At 50.8% G+C, this 24,730-nt stretch overlaps 1 protein-coding gene across 1 annotated transcript in view; it reads right to left on the bottom strand.

The window, feature by feature from the left end:
* Positions 1 to 24,730, bottom strand: part of LOC146869117 (uncharacterized) — a 145,348-nt gene that overhangs the window by 65,739 nt on the left and 54,879 nt on the right. Inside the window, exon 8 of the mRNA XM_085632233.1 lies at positions 1,930 to 2,082. Coding sequence (XP_085488359.1) covers positions 1,930 to 2,082 — 153 coding nt within the window. The remainder of the gene's footprint in view (positions 1 to 1,929; positions 2,083 to 24,730) is intronic.

Below are 24,730 nucleotides of genomic sequence, written 5' to 3'. Positions count from 1 at the left end.
TGTTCTAATAGCCTTATAGACCTTCGTAGCAGGGCTATACCGGCTTTTAAAGTCCCTCTGCTTTGTTAAAGTCCCTCGCCTTCGGCTCGGGCCTTTAACGCTGCAGCGGGCCTTTAACAACCGGTATAGCCCGCTACGGCGGGCTATAAGGCTATATTAATGTGCCTTCTACAGCTTGCTCTGCTACTTTAACACAAACTCAGTTCTTTTCTAGAATCGTTTATTTTATACTCCCGTGTTTCTTTTTAAAACTGAACTCATTCAACAAAATATTTGTTGGCCTTGTGATGCACATGCTGGCTGGTTTATACTTGCATATGCTTTTTCTATGTTCTTTTGTTTCTAAATTTTGGAATCAAGTTTGGCAAAAGGTTGACGATATTACCAATGTTTCCTTACCTTTTTCATTAGATACATAGGGGCAGATTTATAAGGCTCTTGCGCCTCATTTACGCCGCCGTTGCGTCACTTTTGTGACGCAGCGGCGGCGCAAATCCTGCGCCATTGTGTGGGGTATTTACAACGTGACGCATCTGGGAGATGCGTCACGTTGTAAAACCCTGCGCCACATATAGGCGTTCCGGCGCAGGGGGGGCGTTCCGGCGCAGGAACGCCTCCTAAAAGTGGCTGAGTGAAATCTACAAGATTTCACTCAGTCACTTTTAAGGCCATGCTGCGTCAAAACCCTGCGCCTGCTTGACGCAGCATGTTAGGGATAGGGCACCCCCAGCCTTGCTGGAGCTGCATCGCGCTTGCGACGCAACTCCAGCAATGCGCTGCCTTTCCGACGGGGGATGCGTCACGCATCTGCCCATCCGAGCGCCACGGTGCATCGCATTGTAAATGCGTCGCATCAGTGGTGGCGCACACGTGGGCAGATGCGTCGCAACTCTTCTGGCGCATCTCTGCTGATTAGCAGAGATGCGCCAGCAGTCATAAATCTGCCCCATAGTTTTTGGGATGGGTACACTCTGTATGGTTCCATGGAATATTGCTTGGAAACACTTAAGACATCTTAATAGCCCTTGCTTTATAGTTCATTACTTCTAACTGGAAATCCAAAGAAAATATTTTTATTACCTGCTGTTGGAACTATGTCACAACCAAATATTGGACAGATTTAATCTGAACTCCCTACAGTTAGCATTTAAAAATGACAAACTGTGGTTACCAATTACCAAATATTTTTCTCATAGTGTTAATGCTACTATGTATTTATGAGACTAAACACTTTTTTAAATGAATTTGATGAGTTACAATTCATGTTATGTTTCACTTAAATTTTAATAGGTTATTTTGTTATCATCTCTTACTGAATATAATGTTGTCTCAACATATACTTGATATCCTTTAACTTTTGTCTTTCCGCTGTTTCCTTTTTAATTCTTTATTTTTCTCCTTCTATCTTTCTTTCGTCTTTTTTATTACAATATCGCTTCATATATCGCCTTTCTAGAGACTGATTCATTAACCTTTTTTTATTTCTCTTTATATTGATATGTTGGGCACATCGTACTATATTGTTGACTATATGACGTACTTGCCTATTTTATGACTTATTGTTTTGGATTTTTTGTATAAAAAAATTAACTGAAAAAAAGATAATGAATGTGGGGGCCAGGGTGTCTGGGTAAGAGCAACAGGAGATAAACACTGAGGAACACTGGTATAACAAGTTCTCAACTGAATAAAAGAGAGAGCATGACAGAAAAGGAGCACAGGAGCTGGGGTAAGTGTTTAGAGGATGGGGAAAGATTTAGCCCTCATCAGTTTGTAGTACTTTAAAAGGACTAGTATGAGTAAATCTCAGCTGGGCTGCCAGGCTTTAAAAGGGCAGGACCTTTACAAGTGCTGATATTCTTTCTTGGGACCCCCACATTATTATTAAAGGGAAAGGGGTAACATCCAAATTAAGTAAACTACGCCCACCTTTTACAGACGTTTCCTCATTGGCCGCAGCAGTCTGTGTCATGTGCTCAGGGACACTCCGCCACCTTGTGGTAACAACTGGAACAGCAGTGAACATCGACATTTCTTTCACGTCGTCTGACACCACCAAGCGAAGGAAAGGTGGGAAGAAAACTGATTTATGAGGGTTTTAGTTTTGCTTTTCAAAACATTCAGCAACAGTTTATTATCTTTTCATTCAGTGTTTCTGCTCTCTTTAGCCTATCCTGCACTTGTCTTGCCATTTTAGGGGCTATTTGTACAAAAAGTCAAATGAAAGAGTAAACACACACTCTATTTCTCAGTGGAAGCTCTGAAATTGCACTCCAATTACCAGTGCTTAATGTGGCTGCTGTTTGCAGATGGGGCCCACCAATATCCATTTTTGCAGACTGGCACATATTTGTTGTCATAAGTCTTTGAGCCATTGCAAGAAAGAGAAAACAACAAAATGGGTAAAGAAGGAGAAAGAAAAAAATAGAAAAGAGTCACAAAGGGAGAAACAAGGGATGGAAAGCAATCTGCAAAAGTGAGATTAAAATATAGGGAGTGTCTGGTGATTCATTAAAGAGGTCTGAGACCTAATCAAGAACTAACGAGCCTAGGCATTTGTCAACCCTCACATTTGACAGTGGCCACTGGCTTCTGAAAAAACTGTTTGTCTACCGGCAGTCATTATTGTACAAATTAACCGATGCGCACAAGACATGGAGCGCCAGAGCCAGATGCACACATGATGCCCATTAAAGGCCCTCAACCAAGTGATATAAGACAGAGGATAGGAGTGTTATTCAGGTTTCCCCTTCGGGAAAGGTGGATTAAGGAGTAGCAGATGCAGGAAAATGTTAAAAGGATCCAAGAGAGGTGGCCATCAGACTGGGGTAGGTGAGCTATGGCCACTTGTGAATTTGAATGAATGAACACTCTCTTGATGGGGCAGTGTTGGACCCGGCCTCGTGGCGTGGTCCTTACCCCCGTGGATTGTGCCCGTTCCCCGCCCCAGCCTTCACGGACCACCCTTCCGAACTGCACCGAGACCCCTCATTCCGAGCCGCAAGAGGTCGCATACCCCTCGGGGCTCCGCCATCTTGTTGGCATCCACGTGACTCTGTGCGCCAGCCGGCGCGACCCCGCTCAACCCGGCCTCGGCCCCAGCGAAGCCCCGACATCGAGGCATCAAGAACTGGCCAGGGGGTGCCACATGAACCATTCACCGCCCCCGGCGTGTAATGGTACGCAGGATCTTCTGCAGGAGCGTCAGGAATCAGAAGAGTAAGTCTCCGTCCTCCCCTACGGCCTTCCGTCTCTATCAAACCCTAGAGAACCGGATGGCACGCCAGGGGAAAACAGGGTAACAAAACAAGGGAAGGAGGGTGTGACTTCAGAGGTGTGGCTGGGTTGGTACCAATGACGTAGTTCTTCTCTGTGCGCGCTGCAATAGAAAATTCTACTTACTACTACGTATCACCTCATGCATTTCACAACCATAAACATGTCCCTAACCCACCTACCACTGGGGTCTTGCTTTACCATAAGAAGGTGTCTGTTCCACTGGATCTGTAAGGGACTAAGGACGGGGGCAGGCGTGGAGCAAGCCGGCTTCTAATTCTTACACCCTATAAGATAAACAAGTCGGTGAATGGTCTTCCTGTAACATTAACTTTGGTACACAATTCTTATCGGCCTCTTACTCACTAGGATGATATACAAATGCGTCCCTCTATTTCCACATGGAAGGTAATAACGAAAGGCTTTTTATGTATAGGTTAACTCCTAGGGAAAAAGACAAAACAATAGCAATTATATTCGCCCACCCAGTGCTGTATTCCTAAGTGTAAGTAAAAAGAGTAGCGCACAGCGCTGTTACCGTGCTTCAGAAGAACACTGGTCACTATGGCGTGGTCCACGCTAGCGTCCCCTATGGATGAATCGATCTTCTGTCTCAGGGAAAGACCAGCACCACTGAAGAGAGGAAGGTGAAGGGCAGAACAGATACGAAGAGGGGTAAAAGGTGTGTGGACTCAGCTGAGGATACGGTAAAACTAGGGCGTAATGTTCAGCAGAGGAGAACACTACTAATCCATGTAACAAAACAAAGACATGTACTTGTGAAAGGAGCTCGGGAACCCTTAGCCTCGGAGAGGGGATTGGAGGGCAAGGTGAGTGGGATATACACGTGTCAACACCCAACCACCACCCAGGAGGGAGCACCCGCACGAAGCAGCAGCCCCGGGGAAGGACGAGAACTGGCACTCACTCGGCACTCCGCCACATTTGGCGGGAATCAAAAATGCTTCTAAAGCAGAAGCGAGCCCCCAGATGACAAAAGGGCTCGCGAATCACGGTTGTTAGGCGTCTGTAGAAAGACTCAGAACACACGGGTAGAACCCGGGAAGGCTCGGCGCTCACTAGCGCGACCACGGAAACAGGAAGTTCTCTCCGGAAGTCAGGCAAGCTAAGTGAAGACGGAAACCAGGGCAACAAGCTAGAACGCTAAGCGCGTTCGTACGCGTCTTAGGTCCTTATATACTGGATCGTCTGTCGATCCGGATCACGGGGCATGACACGGCGGAGGACAGTATCGATGAGACCCCCAACTGTCCTCCCATCCCTAGGTGTGATCGCCCGGCAACTCTCTTGGGCCGGGCGCCTCTCCTGCTGGGCGTCTGGCCACCTCCACCCGGCCTCTCCGCCCCCCGTGCGCCAGGGTACGGACATCAAAGGGCTCCAGACCTATATCCATGGCGACCCCGCCACAGATCGGCAGTTGTATCCAGGAGTCGAGAGCCCTGCTGATGGAATCGCGGCCGACCCTACGGAGAAGAACTCTTGCTTGAACTATCACGAGCCCTGCAGACTGCGTCGCGGCTCCTTCTTGTGAACACCTTGAAGCCCCCCGGAACATCGGGGCCCTGCTGACGCTGTCGCGGCCCAACCTCGCTGAAACCTCCCTCGGAGCCCTGCTGACGACGTCGCAGCTCGAGCTCAGCAGAAACCATCTTGAGAGCCCTGCTGACCTGATCGCGGCTCCCCACGAACTGAACGCCGGAGCCCTGCTGACGCCGTCGCGGCTCGACCCCCCCGAGATCCGGAGGTCCTCCAGCTTGAGGATAAGAACTGGGCCCCAGGTACCCTCGTACCGAGCTCCTACCAATGACTGTCCCGCTACCCTTACCCTTCCAAAGACACTGAGACTTTTGGTGGATCCCTCGATCCCTTTCGTGTAAATATTGATCTCGTAAACCTTTAATTGCTGATAAAGAATTGCTCGTCTTGAGACAACCTCCTTGAGTCTGGTGTGGTGGTGTTACTGTGCTAGTACGTGATAGGAGAAGGATCTCTCAGGAGGCTTCTCGACGGCGCTCGGCTACTTCGTGCAAGTGAGGGCCCCCCCCCCTTAGTGGTCTCACCGACCCCTCGGGGTCCGCCTTCCAACATTTGGTGGCCAGCGACGGGATCCGAGCCGAACGCAGTACGTACCAGCCAGTACCCACTAGCTACCCATCCAGTCAAACAGTAATCATGAGCAGCCAGGAAAATAACGCGACCATGGAGTTCCAGCCCGAACGGTTGGAGGAATATACGCACAAAGAACTAAAACAGTTCTGCAAGGACAAAGGCATTGCAACCACCAGCCTAGGTACCAAAGAGGAGATGCAGAAAGCTCTGAGGACCTGGCTGGAGGCCGAGGCAGGCCACTCACAAGAAGAAGGTCCCTTGCCCCTGACTGAGGCCACATCAACCACACTGACTCCGGCAACCGGAGGAAGAAAGAGCCTAGAAACCGGCCTCTCCGAAGAAGAAATACGAGAGCGGGAGAAGGTCCGGAACCACGAACTAGAGCTCGCATGACTGCGGCTGGACGGCGAACTCCAGCTGGCGGAAAAGAAACTGGCCCTAGAGCAGCTACGGCTTCAAGAGGAGATAGAAGAGAAGAGACGGCACCGAGAGTTGGAGGAAAAGAAAATGACCCTGGAGCACGAGCGAAGTCTTAAAGAGCTCGAAATCAAGGCCAAGAACGGGGGGACCAACACCCCCAGTACTAGAGACACCCTACCGCCTGCCGAGGCCAAGGTACATATCCCGAAAGAGGTCGTCAAGGAGTACTATAAGAATGACGACATCCAACAATGGTTCAAGGCCTACGAGGTGGCCATGACCTCTCATCGGGTGCCCCGAAAGGACTGGGGCGCCGGCCTGTGGGGGCGGTTCCTGAGTGAGGGTCGAGACACACTGCTCCAGCTGCCGGAGGAGGTGATGACCTCCTACGATCACATGAAGGAGGCCCTGCTCACCCGCTACGGGCTAACCGCGGAAATGTACCGCCAGCGGTTCAGAGACTGCAAAAAGATCCCGGGTACCACCTGGGTGGAATATGTGGACTTTTTCAGCTGGGCCCTAGAAGGATGGATCAAGGGTAGCAAAGTCACCACCTACGGGCAGCTGGTCGACCTCATCGTGTGGGAACATCTCTCCAACAATTGCTTCGTGGAACTGAGGCAACACCTCCTCGACAGCAAAATGTCCGACCCACGAAAAGTCGCCGTCGAGGCCGATCGGTGGGTCAACTCCCGGGTCCCCCGGAACTCAATGGGGGAGTACCAGAGGAACCCCACCGGACCCCCCCCCCCGCCAACGCGGTGGAGGGGGAGGGCCGAACAGGAACCGGGACCCCCCCGCCGGGGCCCCCAGGAGCCCCCCTCGAGGGCCACCGCAGCAACAACTCTCCCCGAGCCTAGCCCGAAGGGGGGCGACCCCGGCCAGACCCGGACCACGGCCACCAGTAACATGCTACGGCTGCCAACAAACCGGACACTATGCCAGCGACCCGGTCTGCCCCCTGAACCGAAGAAGCGGGGCCGGCGGGCGCCCGCCCCGACAGCTGGTGGCCGCCGCCCTGGGAGAGGGAGAAGAGGAAGAAGAACCCCTCGACCGAGGGACCACCGAATGGGAGCCGGCAGCCATGTCCCTGGTCTGCCTGGGTAGCCGAGAAATGGTGCCCCGCACCCCCATCCCAAGCAACACCCAGAAGTACAGGCAGCAGGTCACCGTCAATGGACAACGGGCCGAAGCCCTTCGTGACACCGGCGCCAGTGTCACCGCTGTCCGCTGCCACCTGGTGACCCCCGAACAGATCCTACCCAATGTGCTGTGCCCCGTCCGGACGGCCGACAACAGCGAAAGCCTGTGCCAGATGGCCCTGGTCCCCTTCGAGTGGGGAGGGGTGACCGGCCTGCTAAAGGTGACGGTCCGCGATGACGCACCCGTAGACTGCCTCCTGGGGAACGACTTGGAGAGTTCCCCCTGGGCTCAAGTAGAGCGACGAGAGCACCTCCGAATGCTGGGACTATCCGAATGGGCCTGCGCCAGCACCCGGTCCATGACCGCCCGGGCCCCCCGCCCGTCCTCGGCCCCCGGTGCCGCCCAGCCCGAGGGGCTCGCACCACCCCCCGCCGGCGGGGAAGGGGAGGCGGACACCGACCCTGGACCTAGTGAATCCTCCCCCGAGGGGATTGCTTCCCCGTGCGCCCTGCCAGAACTGGCCCAATGGCGACACGAAGGGGGCCCCACCCGGGAGCAGTTCCAGCAAGAGCAGCAGTCCTGTCCCTCTCTCGAAGGGGTCCGACAACAAGCGTCCGCACAAACCAACGGGGACCAGACCGGCACCCACTGGGTCTACTGGGCCGAGGGCCTGTTGTACAGTGAGCAAAAAGTGGCAGAACTCAGGGCCAGCCGCGTGTTGGTGGTCCCCCTCCGCTTCCGGGAGTTCCTGCTCAACCTGGCACATGACGTGCCCCTCGCCGGACACTTGGGGCAAGACAAAACTTACAGCCATCTGGTGACCCACTTCTACTGGCCCCGGATGCGGAGAGACGTGGACAACCACTGCCGGTCCTGCCAGACCTGCCAAGCCAGCGGGAAGACGGGGGGTCGGGTCAAGGCCCCCCTCCAGCCCTTTCCAGCCGTCAGCACCCCGTTCGAACGGGTCGGAATCGATATCGTGGGGCCCCTGGACCCCCAGACCGCCCTGGGTCACCGCTTCATCCTGGTCCTCGTGGACCACGCCACCAGGTACCCGGAGGCGGTCCCGCTAAGAACTATAATGGCCCCCGTGGTAGGCCGGGCCTTGATGGGGATCTTCTCCCGAGTGGGATTTCCCCGCGAAGTGGTGAGCGACAGGGGCACAAACTTTATTTCCAAATACATGCAGTCCCTGTGGCAGCAATGCGGGGTCACGTACAAATTCACAACCCCCTATCACCCTCAGGGGAACGGACTGGTTGAGCGGTTCAACAGAACCTTAAAGGGAATGATCCAGGGCCTGGAAGAGCCCCTCAGGCGGAGATGGGATGTCCTGCTGCCGTGCCTCCTGTTTGCTTATCGGGAGGTCCCGCAGAAGTCCCTGGGGTTCAGCCCGTTTGAACTATTGTACGGACATCCGGTCCGTGGACCGCTCAGCCTGGTCAAGGAGGGCTGGGAGACGAAGCTCCAAGGCGCCCCTCCTGACGTCTACCGATACCTCCTGACCCTCCGAAACCAGACCCGCAAGTTCCGAGCCATGGCCGAAGCCAACCTCGAGGCCAGCCAGGAGGACATGAAGCGGTGGTACGATCGGAACTCCTCTACCATCGAATTCGAGCCAGGCCAGAGAGTCTGGGTCATGGCCCCGGTTGAACCCGGCGCCCTCCAGGACAAGTGGACCGGGCCCTTCAAGGTAGTGGAGAAGAAAAGCCCCGTCACCTACCTAGTCGACCTGGAGTCCCCCCGGAACCCCCTCCGGGTTCTACATGCTAACAGGCTCAAACCCCACTTTGCCCGGACCGAACTGAGCCTGCTACTGGCGACCGACGAGGGGGGCGAGGACGACTCCGAGCCCCTGCCCGACCTCTTGCAGTCCAACGTCCATGACGGATCCATCAAAGGTGTCCAACTCGCCTCTTCCCTGACCCCGGAACAGCGTGACGACTGTCAACAACTGCTGCAGGACTACGCAGCCCTCTTCTCCCTCACCCCGGGGGTGACCCACTGGTGCGTCCACGACGTCGACACCGGGGAGAGCCCCCCCGTGCGACACCGAGCCTACAGGGTACCCGACCGAGTGCGGGCATGCATCCAGGCCGAAGTAGCAAAGATGCTGGCCCTGGGGGTCATCGAACCCTCCGACAGCCCGTGGGCCAGTCCTGTCGTCCTGGTACCAAAGGCCGCAGCCCCCGGCCACTCCCCGGAGTTACGATTCTGCGTAGACTACCGAGCCCTGAATGCGATGACCAAGACGGACGCCCATCCTATACCCCGGGCCGACGAACTCATCGACCGCTTAGGGGCCGCCCGCTACCTGAGCACGCTGGACCTCACCGCCGGGTACTGGCAGATCCGGCTCACCCCCGGCACCCAAGAAAGATCCGCCTTTTCTACCCCGGATGGGCATTACCACTTTCGGGTGATGCCCTTCGGAATGAAGAACGCCCCGGCCACTTTCCAAAGACTTGTAAACAAGGTTTTGGCCGGGCTCGAGGCCGTCAGCGCGGCCTACCTAGATGACATTGCCGTGTACAGCAACCACTGGGCAGAGCACCTCCTTCACCTCAAAGCCGTCCTGGCCACCCTCCAGCGGGCTGGGCTCACGATCAAGGCCAGCAAATGCCGGATCCGTGACCTACCTGGGCCATCAAGTGGGAAGCGGGCAGGTGGCCCCTCTCCAGCCAAAAATCGATGCCATCCAGGCCTGGGAACCCCCTACTACCCAGACAGCTGTCCGGGCCTTCCTGGGCCTCACCGGTTACTACCGGTGGTTCATCCGGGACTATGGGAGCATTGTTGGCCCCCTCACAGAGCTCACGTCCAAAAAGCAGCCCAAGAAGGTGCACTGGACACCCCGCTGCCAAGCAGCCTTCGAAACCCTCAAGACAGCGATGTGTACTGCCCCTGTGCTGCAGGCCCCCGACTACAGTAAGGAGTTCGTGGTGCAGACGGACGCCTCCGAGTACGGGATCGGGGCCGTCCTGTCCCAGGCCGATGAAAAGGGGCTCGACCGACCAGTGGCCTTCATCAGCCGACGGCTACTGCCCCGGGAGCAGCGGTGGAGCACCATCGAGCGTGAAGCCTTCGCTGTAGTGTGGGCCCTTAAGAAGCTCCGGCCCTATCTCTTCGGTACCCACTTCCGGGTCCAGACCGACCACCGGCCCCTGCGGTGGTTAATGCAAATGCGGGGCGAGAACCCCAAGCTGCTGCGGTGGTCCATCTCGCTGCAAGGGATGGACTTTGATGTGGAACACCGGCCCGGCAATGACCACGCCAACGCCGACGGCCTGTCCCGCTTCTTCCACCTTGACGAGGAGAATCCCCAAGGAGATGGGTGACTCTCCATGCCTTCGGCTGGGGGGGACGCCTGTTGGACCCGGCCTCGTGGCGTGGTCCTTACCCCCGTGGATTGTGCCCGTTCCCCGCCCCGGCCTTCACGGACCACCCTTCCGAACTGCACCGAGACCCCTCATTCCGAGCCGCACGAGGTCGCATACCCCTCGGGGCTCCGCCATCTTGTTGGCATCCACGTGACTCTGTGCGCCAGCCGGCGCGACCCCGCTCAACCCGGCCTCGGCCCCAGCGAAGCCCCGACATCGAGGCACCAAGAACTGGCCAGGGGGTGCCACATGAACCATTCACCGCCCCCGGCGGAGGACAGTATCGATGAGACCCCCAACTGTCCTCCCATCCCTAGGTGTGATCGCCCGGCAACTCTCTTGGGCCGGGCGCCTCTCCTGCTGGGCATCTGGCCACCTCCACCCGGCCTCTCCGCCCCCCCGGGCGCCAGGGTCCGGACATCAAAGGGCTCCAGACCTATATCTGGGGCGACCCCGCCACAGATCGGCAGTTGTATCCAGGAGTCGAGAGCCCTGCTGATGGAATCGCGGCCGACCCTACGGAGAAGAACTCTTGCTTGAACTATCACGAGCCCTGCAGACTGCGTCGCGGCTCCTTCTTGTGAACACCTTGAAGCCCCCCGGAACATCGGGGCCCTGCTGACGCTGTCGCGGCCCAACCTCGCTGAAACCTCCCTCGGAGCCCTGCTGACGACGTCGCGGCTCGAGCTGAGCAGAAACCATCTTGAGAGCCCTGCTGATCTGATCGCGGCTCCCCACAAACTGAACGCCGGAGCCCTGCTGGCGCCGTCGCGGCTCGACCCCTCCGAGATCCGGAGGTCCTCCAGCTTGAGGATAAGAACTGGGCCCCAGGTACCCTCGTACCGAGCTCCTACCAAAGACTGTCCCGCTACCCCTACCCTTCCAAAGAGACACTGAGACTTTTGGTGGATCCCTCGATCCCTTTCGTGTAAATATTGATCTCGTAAACCTTTAATTGCTGATAAAGAATTGCTCGTCTTGAGACAACCTCCTTGAGTCCGGTGTGGTGGTGTTACTGTGCTAGTACGTGATAGGAGAAGGATCTCTCAGGAGGCTTCTCGACGGCGCTCGGCTACTTCGTGCAAGTGAGGGCCCCCCCCCTTGGTGGTCTCACCGACCCCTCGGGGTCCGCCTTCCAACAGGCAGCCTTTCAGAAATATGCATCCATAGAAGTAAATAACTAAGCTGGATTTTCACTATTACTTCTGCCAGGCCCTGATTAAGAAGCTGTCTTTAATGTACAGTTTCAAAAAAATTATTACAAAATCAACAAAATGCTTTGTGTAATTCATTCAATTATGGATCCTCTCCGGACCCCAAAAAGAGGAGACCTGGTGTCATCACTGACATAATCTTGTGGAGTCGAAGCAAAGCTCAAAGGAAGATTACTCGCAGAGGCCATGATGCCCGACCCTATGGAGGTGAGAAAGACCAACGAAGCACCAAGAGATTGGTGTATTTCACAGATTGCTCTTTCCCCACAGCACATCCCAACCAACACTCTGCTCTCCGCCTTTCTCTGGGCAAACCTGTGGAGGTGATTTTCACTTCTGCTTCTCTGGCACAGTCCGTTTCAATACTGACCATCCCTCCACTTCCCACACCCTCAACCCTGATACTTCCCACCTCCAGTACCAACTACCATGGCCTCTGAGATGAAAGAACACGTGACTCAATCCCTGTCCATTTGAATGAATGAATCTTAAATTGATCCCATTCTGTCAATCCATCTAACAGACTCTTTCAATCCCCTTTTTGGGTCACATTTCAGTTGCTACTTCCACTGTCCTTGCTATAGTCTCGCTGCCCTTCAACTCTAAAACTGTGTATGTTAAAAAGTTCAAAGTGTCACAGTGACTCTAGGGCTTCCAAGCGTTGTCCAACGCACACGGGGGCATATCAACAAGGGCTTTATCTCTGCTTTTTTGGCTTTAAAAGCCAAAAAAGCAGAGATAAAACTAGCGCCCTATCAACAACAGGGTGCTAACACGCGAATTCGCATGTTAGCACCCTTTTACTCTACGCTTCCCCTTGCATCTCTAATGAGATGCAAAGGGGGCGTTCCAGAGTAAAATAATAGGAGAAATGTCGCTAAGCGACATTTCTCCTATTATCAAGAATGTCGCTAACCCTGTTAGAGACAAAAAAAGCAGCGCTAACCGCGGTTAACGCTGCTTTTTTACGTCTGCTAATTTTCAGACTTAGCCATGATATCCTATGGAAGGAGGATATCATGGCTAAGTTTGTGGGGCCCTATCAACAAGGTAACGTGTGATTATCGCTGGGTTTCCAGCGATAATCTCACGTTAGCCTGTTAGCGTGTAGATTTTTATCGCTATTGAGATAAGCGTTGCTAATAGCTATCTCAGCGATAAAAATTCACGCTAGCCGGCGATAATTATCCTCACGCTAAGAGCGCTGAGCGATAATTATCGCCGGTTGTTGTTGATATGCCCCACGGTGATGTGCACACCATAACAAAATCTTCAGGTGGAGCACATTGGTTCGGCATATCCAGCAGCGGTGATACGCACACCCTTAAATTACTTCAAGAATTATTTTACTGTAACTGTTACATTAACACTTGTTAAAATTGTCAGTAAACTAGAGAACACTACCTAGGGTCATGACAGCGCCTCAAGTGTCTGTGTTGCTACCACCTCGTTTCTTAGCACAAACAGGCCCCCCATCAATACCATAGGAAGATAGGATCTTGATCTCTGAGAACTATTTAAAGATGCATAAGATGAGCAGGAATTCCGTCCTAAGCGAAGAAAAGCGATGTTTCTAAGTATGTTAGGCAGCCGCAGCCCGAGCGATGGGCCGGGTGGGGGGATTTCGACAGACGACGATGAGGGAAAAATAATTATTTATTTAATTTTCCCTTGTGGTCGTCCGTCGAAATCCACCCGGCCCCACCGCTCTTACCTGCATGGGCCACAGCTGATATTAAGTATGTAAGAGCAAAGTATTTTCAGAGACTTGCCTCAAGCTCTACAAGCACATTGCCAGCCTATGCCAGATGACTATAAGAGGCAGTTTGCAGATTGAAGGCCAGATATGCCAAGGAGGAGAATTTGGTTATGAATCATTATAAATTTTATACACAGCACCAAAAAAAATGAAGAGTCTATTGAGAGTTCATAGCTAGGTTAAGGAAATTGTCTGTTAAAAGAAAATTTGAGACAATGACTGATGAACTCATTAGAGATCAGTTAATTTGTCCAATGCAATAATACAAAAATTCAGGTTTGACAAAGGTCGTGGAACAATCTGAATTATGCATGCGAGAGTTGGAAAAGAAAAACCAAGTTCATGAGGTAGTTGAGGTATCTGATGAAACTGGTGAAATAGAATCTGGTATTCTGGCCGCCTTGAAAAATAAGACTAAAGGGGGGGAAAATGTTATGCAGTCTAGATTGAATGTGAGAGTTTGCAACAGGTGGCAAAGTTGCAGTGGTTCATGAATCTTCCAGGTGTGAGCGTGACCATATAGACAGGATACTATGTGGGGGATAAGACGTTAAGGCATTGGAGGAAGTCAAGAGAAAGACAAAACCCAAATCGAGGTATCATAGAGCCTGTTGAAGCCTCAAATTGGGTGTTACCTGTTGTGATTACCAGGAAGCCTGAAGGCAGTGTCACGATCCGCGCTCGGGTGGCGCTGAGTGACACGTCTTCTCTACCCCTGGACAACGGCCGAGCAACTCGGCGACAGCGAGAACTACATCCCCCAGAACTCCCGGTAGTACCCGTCACACGTGACAGATCACGCTGCCGGAAATGCTGAAAAGCGGCCAATTCCGGGGAAGCAGTGCCGATGATTCTCAGAAGCCTTCCGTACACGTAGACCCGAGCAGATGGTTCTCAGCGGCAAGAACTCCGGACCTCGAGAGACTCCAACAACGCCTCTACTGCTTCGTATTCCTCGCCCTGCAGCCTGTGAGTATTCTATACCGGAGACTGACCGGCTTTAGCTTCTTGGCTTAGGCTCAACCTCGAACAATCGAGGAAGAACGCTAAGAGACAGACAACGCCCTCGGATTTCCGGGCATCTTCACCTGGGGTTTCGCTCCTCTGCTCCCGGCTCCTCCTGGAGCATTGAGTGGCAGCGCAACACCGCAGGTATTGCCCACGGATTTCCGGGCATCTTCACCTGGGGTTTCGCTCCTCTGCTCCCGGCTCCTCCTGGAGCATTGACTGGCAGCGCAACGCCGCAGGCATTGCCCACGGATTTCCGGGCATCTTCACCTGGGGTTTCGCTCCTCTGCTCCCGGCTCCTGCTGGAGCATTGAGTGGCAGCGCAATACCACAGGCATCGCCCACGGATTCCGGGCTACATTTTTTCTCGGAGTATCGCGCTCCTCGGCTCGAGACCCTGATGACCCTAGAGTAGCAGCGCCGACACCCGACCAGACCAGCTCCCCCTCTTCCTCGACACTGAACGCCTCTGCGGGGTTTCACTCAGTTCCGTGACGTAACGGTTCTGGAGACCTTCGTACGTTCAGAAAGGAGGAGAAGAAACGTTCGAGGCTCCTAGGTATCTCCTAGACCAGTCACACCTCGACACTTGTTCCCGTGTGGGGATAACTCGAGAAGCGGACCCTTCTCGATCCCTCCACAGCTAGGCGGAAGGAGACGTCCGGTAAGAGGGCTACACACAAGGGGGAGTCAAGGGAAGGGGTAGAGAGAGCCATCACTCATTCTGTGTTTGTCTATCTTGCAGATCTCCCTCCCAGCCGTCCCTACCCGTCCTTCCCTCACTCACCTACCCCTTTCGTCCGAGTGTATTACACATCCGCCGGACTAGGGGCAGATGGGAGGTGGACCCCTTTAAGCTTCAGCGTCATCCTGAGGAGAGGAACCCAGTGGAGACCCGACAGGCAGGCTCAGGTTTTGTGTTGACTCAAGATCCCTCAACCAATGCGTGGTAGCAGATATGTTCCCTTTACCAAATATTTGCGAATTGGTATCCACGTTGAAGGATGGTGGGTACTTTTTAAAGTTAGATCTGAAGAGTGCCCAACACCAAATAAAGCTTCTCAATGAGTCTAATCCGTTGACAGCATTTATTACCTCCTAAGGAACTTTTCAATTTACACGCATGCCTTTTGGAATATCATCAGCTATGAGTGTTTTTCAACATATGGCGACTGAGATTTTTAAAGGGATAGACAGTGTAGTATATGTTCAAGACAACATCTTGATTGTTAGAAATTCTATAGAGGAACATAATGTGGTTTTAAAACAAGTGTTGCACAGAATTGTTGAAGTATATTTTACACTGCAGAAGGAAAAATGCTTATTTTTGGTTGAACAGATTGAGTATTTAAGTTACACTAATTCTGCTTTGAGTATCAAATCAAAGAGAAATGTACTTGGAGCAATTGAGATGACATCTTCACCCACCAATAAAGACCAACTTAGATCTTTTATGGGATTATTCATGTATTATTCTAAATTTGTAGAAAACAATGCAGACTAAATTTTGCATGGAGTGAACAGCAAAAGGAATGTTTTGTAAACACCATTTGACAACAAACTTTGATTTATTATCGCTGTTGACACCAGTGCCACTGGCTTGGGTGCCATTTTCTCTCAAAAGCACAGAACAGTTGAGAAGACAGAGGCCTTTGCATCTAGGACTCTCACAACTTCAGAACAAAATTACTCGGTCATAGAGAGAGAGGCGTTAGCTGCTGCATGGGATACTTTTGCATGTATGTGTGGGGTACTCAGTTTCTGTTGAGAACCAATCACAGGCCCCTAGTTAAAGTTTTACTACCAGGTGGGGCTGAGAAAGGTTCGGAAAGATTGGTGAGGTTGGGAGCTAAACTGCAAGAGTATCAGTATGTGTTCGAACATGTCCTGGGGTTGAGATATTTACAAGCTGACAGTTTAGCCAGGATATCTGTAGATTAGAGACTTGTGGATGATCCATCAGTGTCCAATTCCGATTGTGATGGGGGTGTTGCTTCTGTGGAAGATGTTGTTATGATGGGTCAGTGTGCGATGGAAGCAGATGATGTTCTTGAGGAGGTGGCATGTATGGTGAATCGGGGAGGCAGAAGAGAGAGTTGTGTAGCTATTTCTGTAAGACGGTATGTCAAGGTTCAGGAGTTGGTATCGATGTGTGGTAAAAAATAAATAATGAGAGGTGATAGATTCATACGACCCTTTCGATTAAAGATTAAACTGTTGGCTCATGCCCATAAGGGATAGTTGGGGCAGACTTTGACCCAACGTCGGCTTAAATAAAACTCAGTTATGGTGGCCAGGCATGGATGAGCAGGTGGTATCATTGGTTGAGAGGTGTCCCATTTGTAAGGAAGGGGAGAAGAGATTGAAGGTGGGCCCCAAATCCAATATGGTACATATTACTGATCCGGGTAAAGCATAGCATTGCATTTGTTTAAACTTCATTGGACCCATGCATGAATTACAGATGATAAACAGGTTTGCAATAGTGGTTACTCATGTGTTTACAAAGTGGCTGTGTGTGAAATTTGTAAAATAAATTACAACAGAGACCACCATCCAGTGTCTGGGCAAGTAATTTTTGGAAGAGGGTGTTCCTTCCATAAATATACCAGACAATGAGACACAGTTAGTTTAGCATTAAATACAAAAAATGTTGAGGGGGTGTGCCATTACTCATCATCACACCACAATATATAGTCCCAAACGTAATGGCTTGTGTGAGAAAGCCAACAGACTGGTTAAGGGCATAATACAAATGGCGTATGTGAATGGACAAGTGGTTGATAAAATGGTGGAAGAAATTATGTGGGTGTACTGTATTACTGTACATGGAGTGAGTCTAAAACCTCTGTTTGAGCTTATGCGGGGCAGGACTCCTGGAAACATTTTGATACCTTCATGGATCAAGGTGTGGGTGTCCAATGGGGGGAGCGGTTGTGGAACTCGGGGAAGTGATGTACCAGATGTCAATAATGCTATCAAGGTTGGTGATGTGGCGACCGTTAAGGCAGTAAGAGTTGCCAGAGGTTTGTCCAAATGTAAAGGTCCGTACAAGGTCAAACTTGTTTTCAAATATGATGTTGTGTTGGAAAATGGTGAGAGGTGGAATTGTCGACGTGTAGCCTTGTACCAGAGGGGTGGTGAGGGTACCGTGGAGAGAATGGAAGGATGCAGTGGGTATTTGTTGGCACAACATGTGGACAATGAAGAACATGGGATTGCTGGTGATTCACGTATGGGTAGTGGTGATGGTTCTGTAGTGTCCCAGACCATGAGTGCATGTGATACCCAGAGGGAAAGGAGCTTTAGGAGTCAGAGACCACCAGTGTATTTGAAAGATTGTGTACAGTAATTGCTTACTCTACTTTGCATCCCTAACTTTTCACCTGCCTTTCTGTTTAGGGTACAGTTGTATATGTTCTGTTTGTTCCCTGTGAGTTTTGCATTTACCTTTGCCTTTGTTTTCCTTCCATCGGTTAGTTTGTGTTTCATTATATAGGTTATCGTGCTTTCATTCTTCTCCTTTTACAACATGTAGAAGGGAAGGAGATGTGAGGTGTTCTGCCAGTGTCATGGTTTCTGTCTACAAAGATGGAATCTGACATTCTGTTGCGAGTCAGTTTCCTTCTGACCACCCAATGACTGTCTGTTGTATTTTTATTGATCTGACAAAATAAACTGGATTAAGTGTACATGTCCGGTGTGGTCTATAGTACCTTCTTTACAACAGATGAACCTGCATTTTAAATGTGCAACCTACTTGTTTTGCCAATGCTTATTTCTGAATGCAACTACATTTCAAAACACTAAAATGCATGGAAAATGAGACACAGAATGATTCACCATTATATGTATTTATCAAATAAAAATGAGTGCATAGCTCCCATGTCAGTAGTTCCGATGGTAGTTCCATAGTATGGAGAGCGTTTCTCCTCCATGCTGATTGGACGTGGAAATGGAGGCGTTGCTGTCATTTGACTCCCAAGGACTGACGCTGTTGTTGACACTGATGAGCAAATAGATCATTAAAGCACCCCATGTACTTGTGTATGTTCAAAGTGAGTGTGATATTCGTATCTTATGGTAAATTGTTCTACACATTAAGGATACCATGAATGTATTTTCAGAATAAAATACTCCCTCTGACAATGGCATCTCCAACACTCTGATCTCAATGCCCTCCACCCATGCCCACATTACCCCCACTCCTCGCACTTGTTTGCTTTAGCTGAGTACTCAGTGAGTCAGACTGAAGCTCCCCTTCCTTTTCGCAGTAATTTCACCGACTTTCTATTCCACAAGTTGGAATTTATCATGAATTTCCACATCTCGATTTTAGTAAAACACTCAGAAGCAGAGATTCTCTGTTGACTATCTAGCCTCATGGATCACGGCTCTAGACGCCGTGACAATAGATATAGGTAAAATCACACTAGGAAGAGATTCGGGATAGAGGAGTTTCTTTTTTTTTTGTTCTAAACCTTTGATATGTGTAGGTTTGATATACTTTCAAGAAATGTCTCCATGTTTAAAATTATCAGGCATACCAAAACTGACTGTCATTAAACAGTGGATACTAAAGTAAGATGCTCCCATATTCTTAACCAAAAGGGAGTCTTTTTTTCATTAAGTACACAGCATATTTTGCATTCAATTTGTACAAAGTAGCAAAAAAAACAAGTGACTGACTGTTCCCATGGGGAGCAGGGTCAAGACTTATTTGTATATGGTTGGATCCAAACTGAAATGGCATGGTGAGCAAAAAACAACGTGGATTTTCTCCCAGATCTCTTTACTGGGGGTGAATGTTTGACATTATTCAGCATTCTGTCCATCAATTGTTCATTTTGCATTTGTCACCCCAAGTGGGATGGGAAAGCCCAGACTTGGGTTCTAAGCTTGCCATGCAACTGGATTCAGGCTATCTTGGCTGATGAGGTGTGATACCCTGAAGAAGTCCTAGTATGCTTGTTTCTGGTCCACAGGCAGCAGTTCAGCCTGGCCTGTTCCCATGGGGAACAGGGTCAAGACTGATTTGCATATGGCTGGGTCCAAACTGGGGTGGTGTGGTGAGCAAACAAATGATGGATTTAGGCCCTAATCTCTGTACTTGGGGTGAGTGTTTGACATTGTTCAGCATTTCGTCGATCAATTTTTCTTTTTTGATTTGTATAAACTGTCAAATGAAAGACAAATAGCACACTCCAGATCTGAGTGAAAGCTCTCAAATGTCACACTTTGTTGCCCCCAGATCGCTGACAGCATGTGCAGAACTATTGCCAGCTGCTTACAAGATTTAAGATCAGGAAAGTGGGAGATTTGGAAAAAAAATTGGAGAATCTATTTTCCCAATTGACTTCTATTGAATAAAAAGCATTTTCAGATGGGACACGGCTAAAACAAAGCAATTTCTGGCATTAAAAATGTGTAAGTCTGCCACCTGAATGGAGACTGTTGGCCTGTATGACAAATAGAAAAAGGTTTACTAAGTCTGAGCCCATCTTTGCCAACGGTTCCTGGTTTGCTGCTTTGATCTGCACGCTCTGGCGCGTTGTGGTAAGAGTCCATGCTTCGCTCTCAGGAAGCATGGGTCCGGGAAAGCCTTCATGGACACTCAAGGGGACTCCGTCTAATGCACTCTAATGGTGGTGTAAGGATGAGGAATGCAGACAGACGCCTATGAAAATCCCTGCGTGGCATTGGCCATTAGGTTTTAAAGTGACCAATAAAGTATTTAGGGGTGTAACTAGAGTGCATCTAAAAAAGGGACAGGGCAAAGGCCACGGTAAGGTTTGCCGCCATCTTCCCCATTGTAGTTGGCTTTTCCATTTGGAAAGAGAGGCTAGATAGCAAACATGTGACATGGCGCTTCAATAATTACACAGTAGTACATCTGATAAAGTTAGGCACAGCAGGCTCCTGAAGCTTTTAGACCTGTTGCTGCACCTGGTAGGCTATCAACTGAACGCAAACATAGCGATAAGAGCGAGGCATGTGTCTGGATGTCAGAAGTAAGTGGCGGATGACCTCGCTCATTTTCAGTGGGAAAGGTTCTGCCAGCTGCCCCCCCATGCAGGAGGGGATGCAGTTTCCCACAAGTCTTTAGAAATTGGTAGACTGGACTAAATTTTCCTGGTAGACAGGGCCCTTGCGAAACAATAGTAAGTGCCTGACCAAAGATTACCAGAGTCTCAGACCCGAATGGGGTACTATACTACTGATACACAGGGATGGGATGTGCCAAAGTACGTTCCAGTTTTAAGCCTTATTAACTTGAAGCCCCCAGGATACTATGCAAGGGATGGGGTTGAGTTATCCAGAGTGAGAATAAACATGCTCCATTTGAAAATAGTGGGGGCACTTGAGCTTTTAGGTCTCTCTCAGGCATAGTGGGGGGGGACGGAAAAGGGGTGAGCTGACATCGGTCTGGGAACTGCCGGCAGCATGTCGGCGGACAGCAACAACAGAATGCAGATGAGAACATCATGGGGTCCAAAGAAATTGCCCAAGCAGGGTCCTCGGGATGCCTTATGGCAGAGACGCTGGGTGTCGAACAGCGGGACACGATGGGGTCAGTGCAGGGTGGACACTGCAGTTGCTGCCCGGGCCAGGTCATCGGTAGCAAGGGGGAGCCAAGAAGCCGTGGCACTCCCATTAAAGGCACCCAAGAATAATTGCTGTCAATATTTACAATGTGCAGAATGCCCAGCTGATATCGAGCATGCTTGGTATATATTAATGACTGTGAGTTTGGGATGTTTTATGTACCAGTAAACATAAGAATATGTTATAAACTGCGGCCTTTTACACACCAAGAGGATGTGGTCCCCATTAATTGAACAGGGTGGTGTGAGCGGCTGTAAGCCCCTGATGTAGCTAGCCAGGCACCTTGGGTTTAAACATGAGCCAGGCAAGGCATCGCCTAGAGGTGACAGCGTCTAACGTATCTCTGAGGCAGCGTAAGGAAAGGGCGGGCAGACAGAAGTCCGCAAAAATACCCGTGCGGCATTGGCCAGTTGGTTTAAAAGGCACAAGTAAGGTATTTTAGGGATGTGGCCAGAGTGCCGCTAAAAGAAAGGCCAGAGGAAAGGCCGAGGTCTGGGTTGCTGCAATCGTTGACCCCACCCTCCCACGATGGTCAATCGCGGTCATCGCAGCCGTAGAAGGCGAGGGCGGAATCAAACAGTGGTGATTAGCTGGGCCTTGTGGTCTTGGGCCTCAGGCCCACATGACATGGAAGCACGGACGCAGACATACTATATAGTACGGTGTAACAACTGGGCCAGGGCCCGTGCGCCCGGACCCTTTTATTAACAGGTCACCTGACTGGTGACGCCTGTGGTGGGTGGGTGAGAAGTGTGTCTTACATCACAGGCGGAACACTAGAATGTATCTAGCCGGATACTACAGGCCTCAGGGATGCCTTATCACAGGGGTCACCTGACTGGGATACGGCCAATGTGGCGGACATGCACTTTTTGGAATGCCTCACAGCAGGGAGGTGCAGCATGGCGGAGGACAGCAGCCGACAGCAACAACAGAATGCAGATCAGAGCACTTTACGGTCAAAAGAAAGTGCCCAAAAAGGGTCCTTGGGATGCTTTATGGCAGGGACACTGGGGGGCAGACAGAGGGCCGCAATTGGGTCAGCACAGGTGGTATATAATAATGACCGTCACTTTGTGATGTTTTGTGAACCAGCAAATATAAGAATATGCAATGAACTTTGGCCGTTTACACACCAAAGAGGTTGTGGTCTACATTTATTAAACAGGAAGGCCTGAACGTCTGAGAGGCCCAGACGCAGCTCACCAGGTGGGGTGGGCAATGCAAACACCACTGGCACAGACAGGAGAGGGATTCATGAGGAGGAGAAGCAGGACGAACATTGATGCCCGCCTCCTTTACCCTATGGGCAGCAGTGCCGGGGGCTTTCAGCCCCAGCTTCCAATTGTCAACAGCAGCACTTACGACAGGCTGCCACTGGGGGCAGTGTTTGTCTAAAGTAGTGATGAGCACAGCAACAGTTGTTTACTAAATCAATTTACTACATTCCTATAGCTTTTGGGGCCTGTGATAGTTTGATTACTCACACAGGAGTGTAGAGATTAGTAGTTGTGTTGATAGTGTCAGGGGCAATGCCCCTTCAGATAACATTCAGATGACATTTGTTACTGGCTTCGAAGTGGGGTGGAAAAGGGCTAAAAGAGCTCCGCCCACTTGTTGGTTTCAAGCAGGCCGCGAGCAGTCGCTTTGTAGGGACAGACGTTTCCGAAATCAAACATCATCGAAACAACTGCGCGGATGGGCTCACTGACCTGTGTCATCCCTCATTAGGACTCTAGCTTTGAGGTACAATCTCAGTGATTCTGTCTGCAATCTTGAATACACACAGTGACAAGGAAGGACCTTCTCTCACTGATGGCTGCTCTGGAGGCCCAGAAGAAAGAGCCTCCTGCCCCGTCTCGGACTGAGTGAAGAACTCAAAGGAATATTACTCTCAGGAACCCTCACTCTCGACTCTGAGGAGATTAGAGGAGCCAAAGGACCACAGACGGATTGCACTCTCTCCAATGTCTCCACAGGCAACAACAGATCTGCTCTCAGCTCATCTCTGGGCAGAGCTGGAGATATGATGTTCACTTCTGCTTCTCTGACACAGCCCTCTTTCACGACTGACCATTCTTCCACTGATGTCACCCTGCGACAGGAACAACTGGAGGACCTCTGAGATGAAAGAACACGAGTGACTCAATCAATGCACATACTGAATGAATCCACTCTAAATGAATCCCATTACCTCATTCCTCCTGAAGTGACTCTTTCAAATGTGGGCCACATTTCTGTCGCCACCACCACTGCTACCGCTGTAGTCCAATTGCCATTCAAACCCGAAGCATGATTACTTCTATGATCCCCTCCTTCAGAGGTCAGATGCCAAGCCCTTCAGCAGATGGACTCCCGAGGACCTTGACCCTAACGCACCCATAACACACCTTTGACAGTTTATGGTGCTTGAGTCATCTTACTCTGAAGACACACAGCCTCCCTTCAATCCCAGTCCAAGTGGATATCACTCAAAACTGATGGTGGTGCACTCTCTGAATTATAATGCATTGAAGGCACCAGCTGACATGGTGTGACACACACTGGAGTCATGAGAGTTTGAAGGCTCTAGCTGACATGGTGTGACACACACTGGAGTCATGAGAGTTTGAAGGCTCTAGCTGATATGGTGTGACACACACTGGAGTCATGAGAGTTTGAAGGCTCTAGCTGACATGGTGTGACACACACTGGAGTCATGAGAGTTTGAAGGCTCTAGCTGACATGGTGTGACACACACTGGAGTCATGAGAGTTTGAAGGCTCTAGCTGATATGGTGTGACACACACTGGAGTCATGAGAGTTTGAAGGCTCTAGCTGACATGCTGTGACACACACTGGAGTCATGAGAGTTTGAAGGCTCTAGCTGACATGGTGTGACACACACTGGAGTCATGAGAGTTTGAAGGCTCTAGCTGACATGGTGTGACACACACTGGAGTCATGAGAGTTTGAAGGCTCCAGCTGATATGGTGTGACACACACTGGAGTCATGAGAGTTTGAAGGCTCTAGCTGATATGGTGTGACACACACTGGAGTCATGAGAGTTTGAAGGCTCTAGCTGACATGGTGTGACACACACTGGAGTCATGAGAGTTTGAAGGCTCTAGCTGACATGGTGTGACACACACTGGAGTCATGAGAGTTTGAAGGCTCTAGCTGACATGGTGTGACACACACTGGAGTCATGAGAGTTTGAAGGCTCTAGCTGACATGGTGTGACACACACTGGAGTCATGAGAGTTTGAAGGCTCTAGCTGATATGGTGTGACACACACTGGAGTCATGAGAGTTTGAAGGCTCTAGCTGACATGGTGTGACACACACTGGAGTCATGAGAGTTTGAAGGCTCCAGCTGATATGGTGTGACACACACTGGAGTCATGAGAGTTTGAAGGCTCTAGCTGATATGGTGTGACACACACTGGAGTCATGAGAGTTTGAAGGCTCTAGCTGACATGCTGTGACACACACTGGAGTCATGAGAGTTTGAAGGCTCTAGCTGACATGCTGTGACGCACACTGGAGTCATGAGAGTTTGAAGGCTCTAGCTGATATGGTGTGACGCACACTGGAGTCATGAGAGTTTGAAGGCTCTAGCTGATATGGTGTGACGCACACTGGAGTCATGAGAGTTTGAAGGCTCTAGCTGACATGGTGTGACACACACTGGAGTCATGAGAGTTTGAAGGCTCTAGCTGACATGCTGTGACACACACTGGAGTCATGAGAGTTTGAAGGCTCTAGCTGACATGGTGTGACACACACTGGAGTCATGAGAGTTTGAAGGCTC

Source organism: Triturus cristatus, chromosome 1_1, assembly GCF_964204655.1.
Source record: "Triturus cristatus chromosome 1_1, aTriCri1.1, whole genome shotgun sequence".
Taxonomy (NCBI): Eukaryota; Metazoa; Chordata; class Amphibia; order Caudata; family Salamandridae; genus Triturus; species Triturus cristatus.
This window is presented reverse-complemented; position numbering and strand designations above follow the sequence as displayed.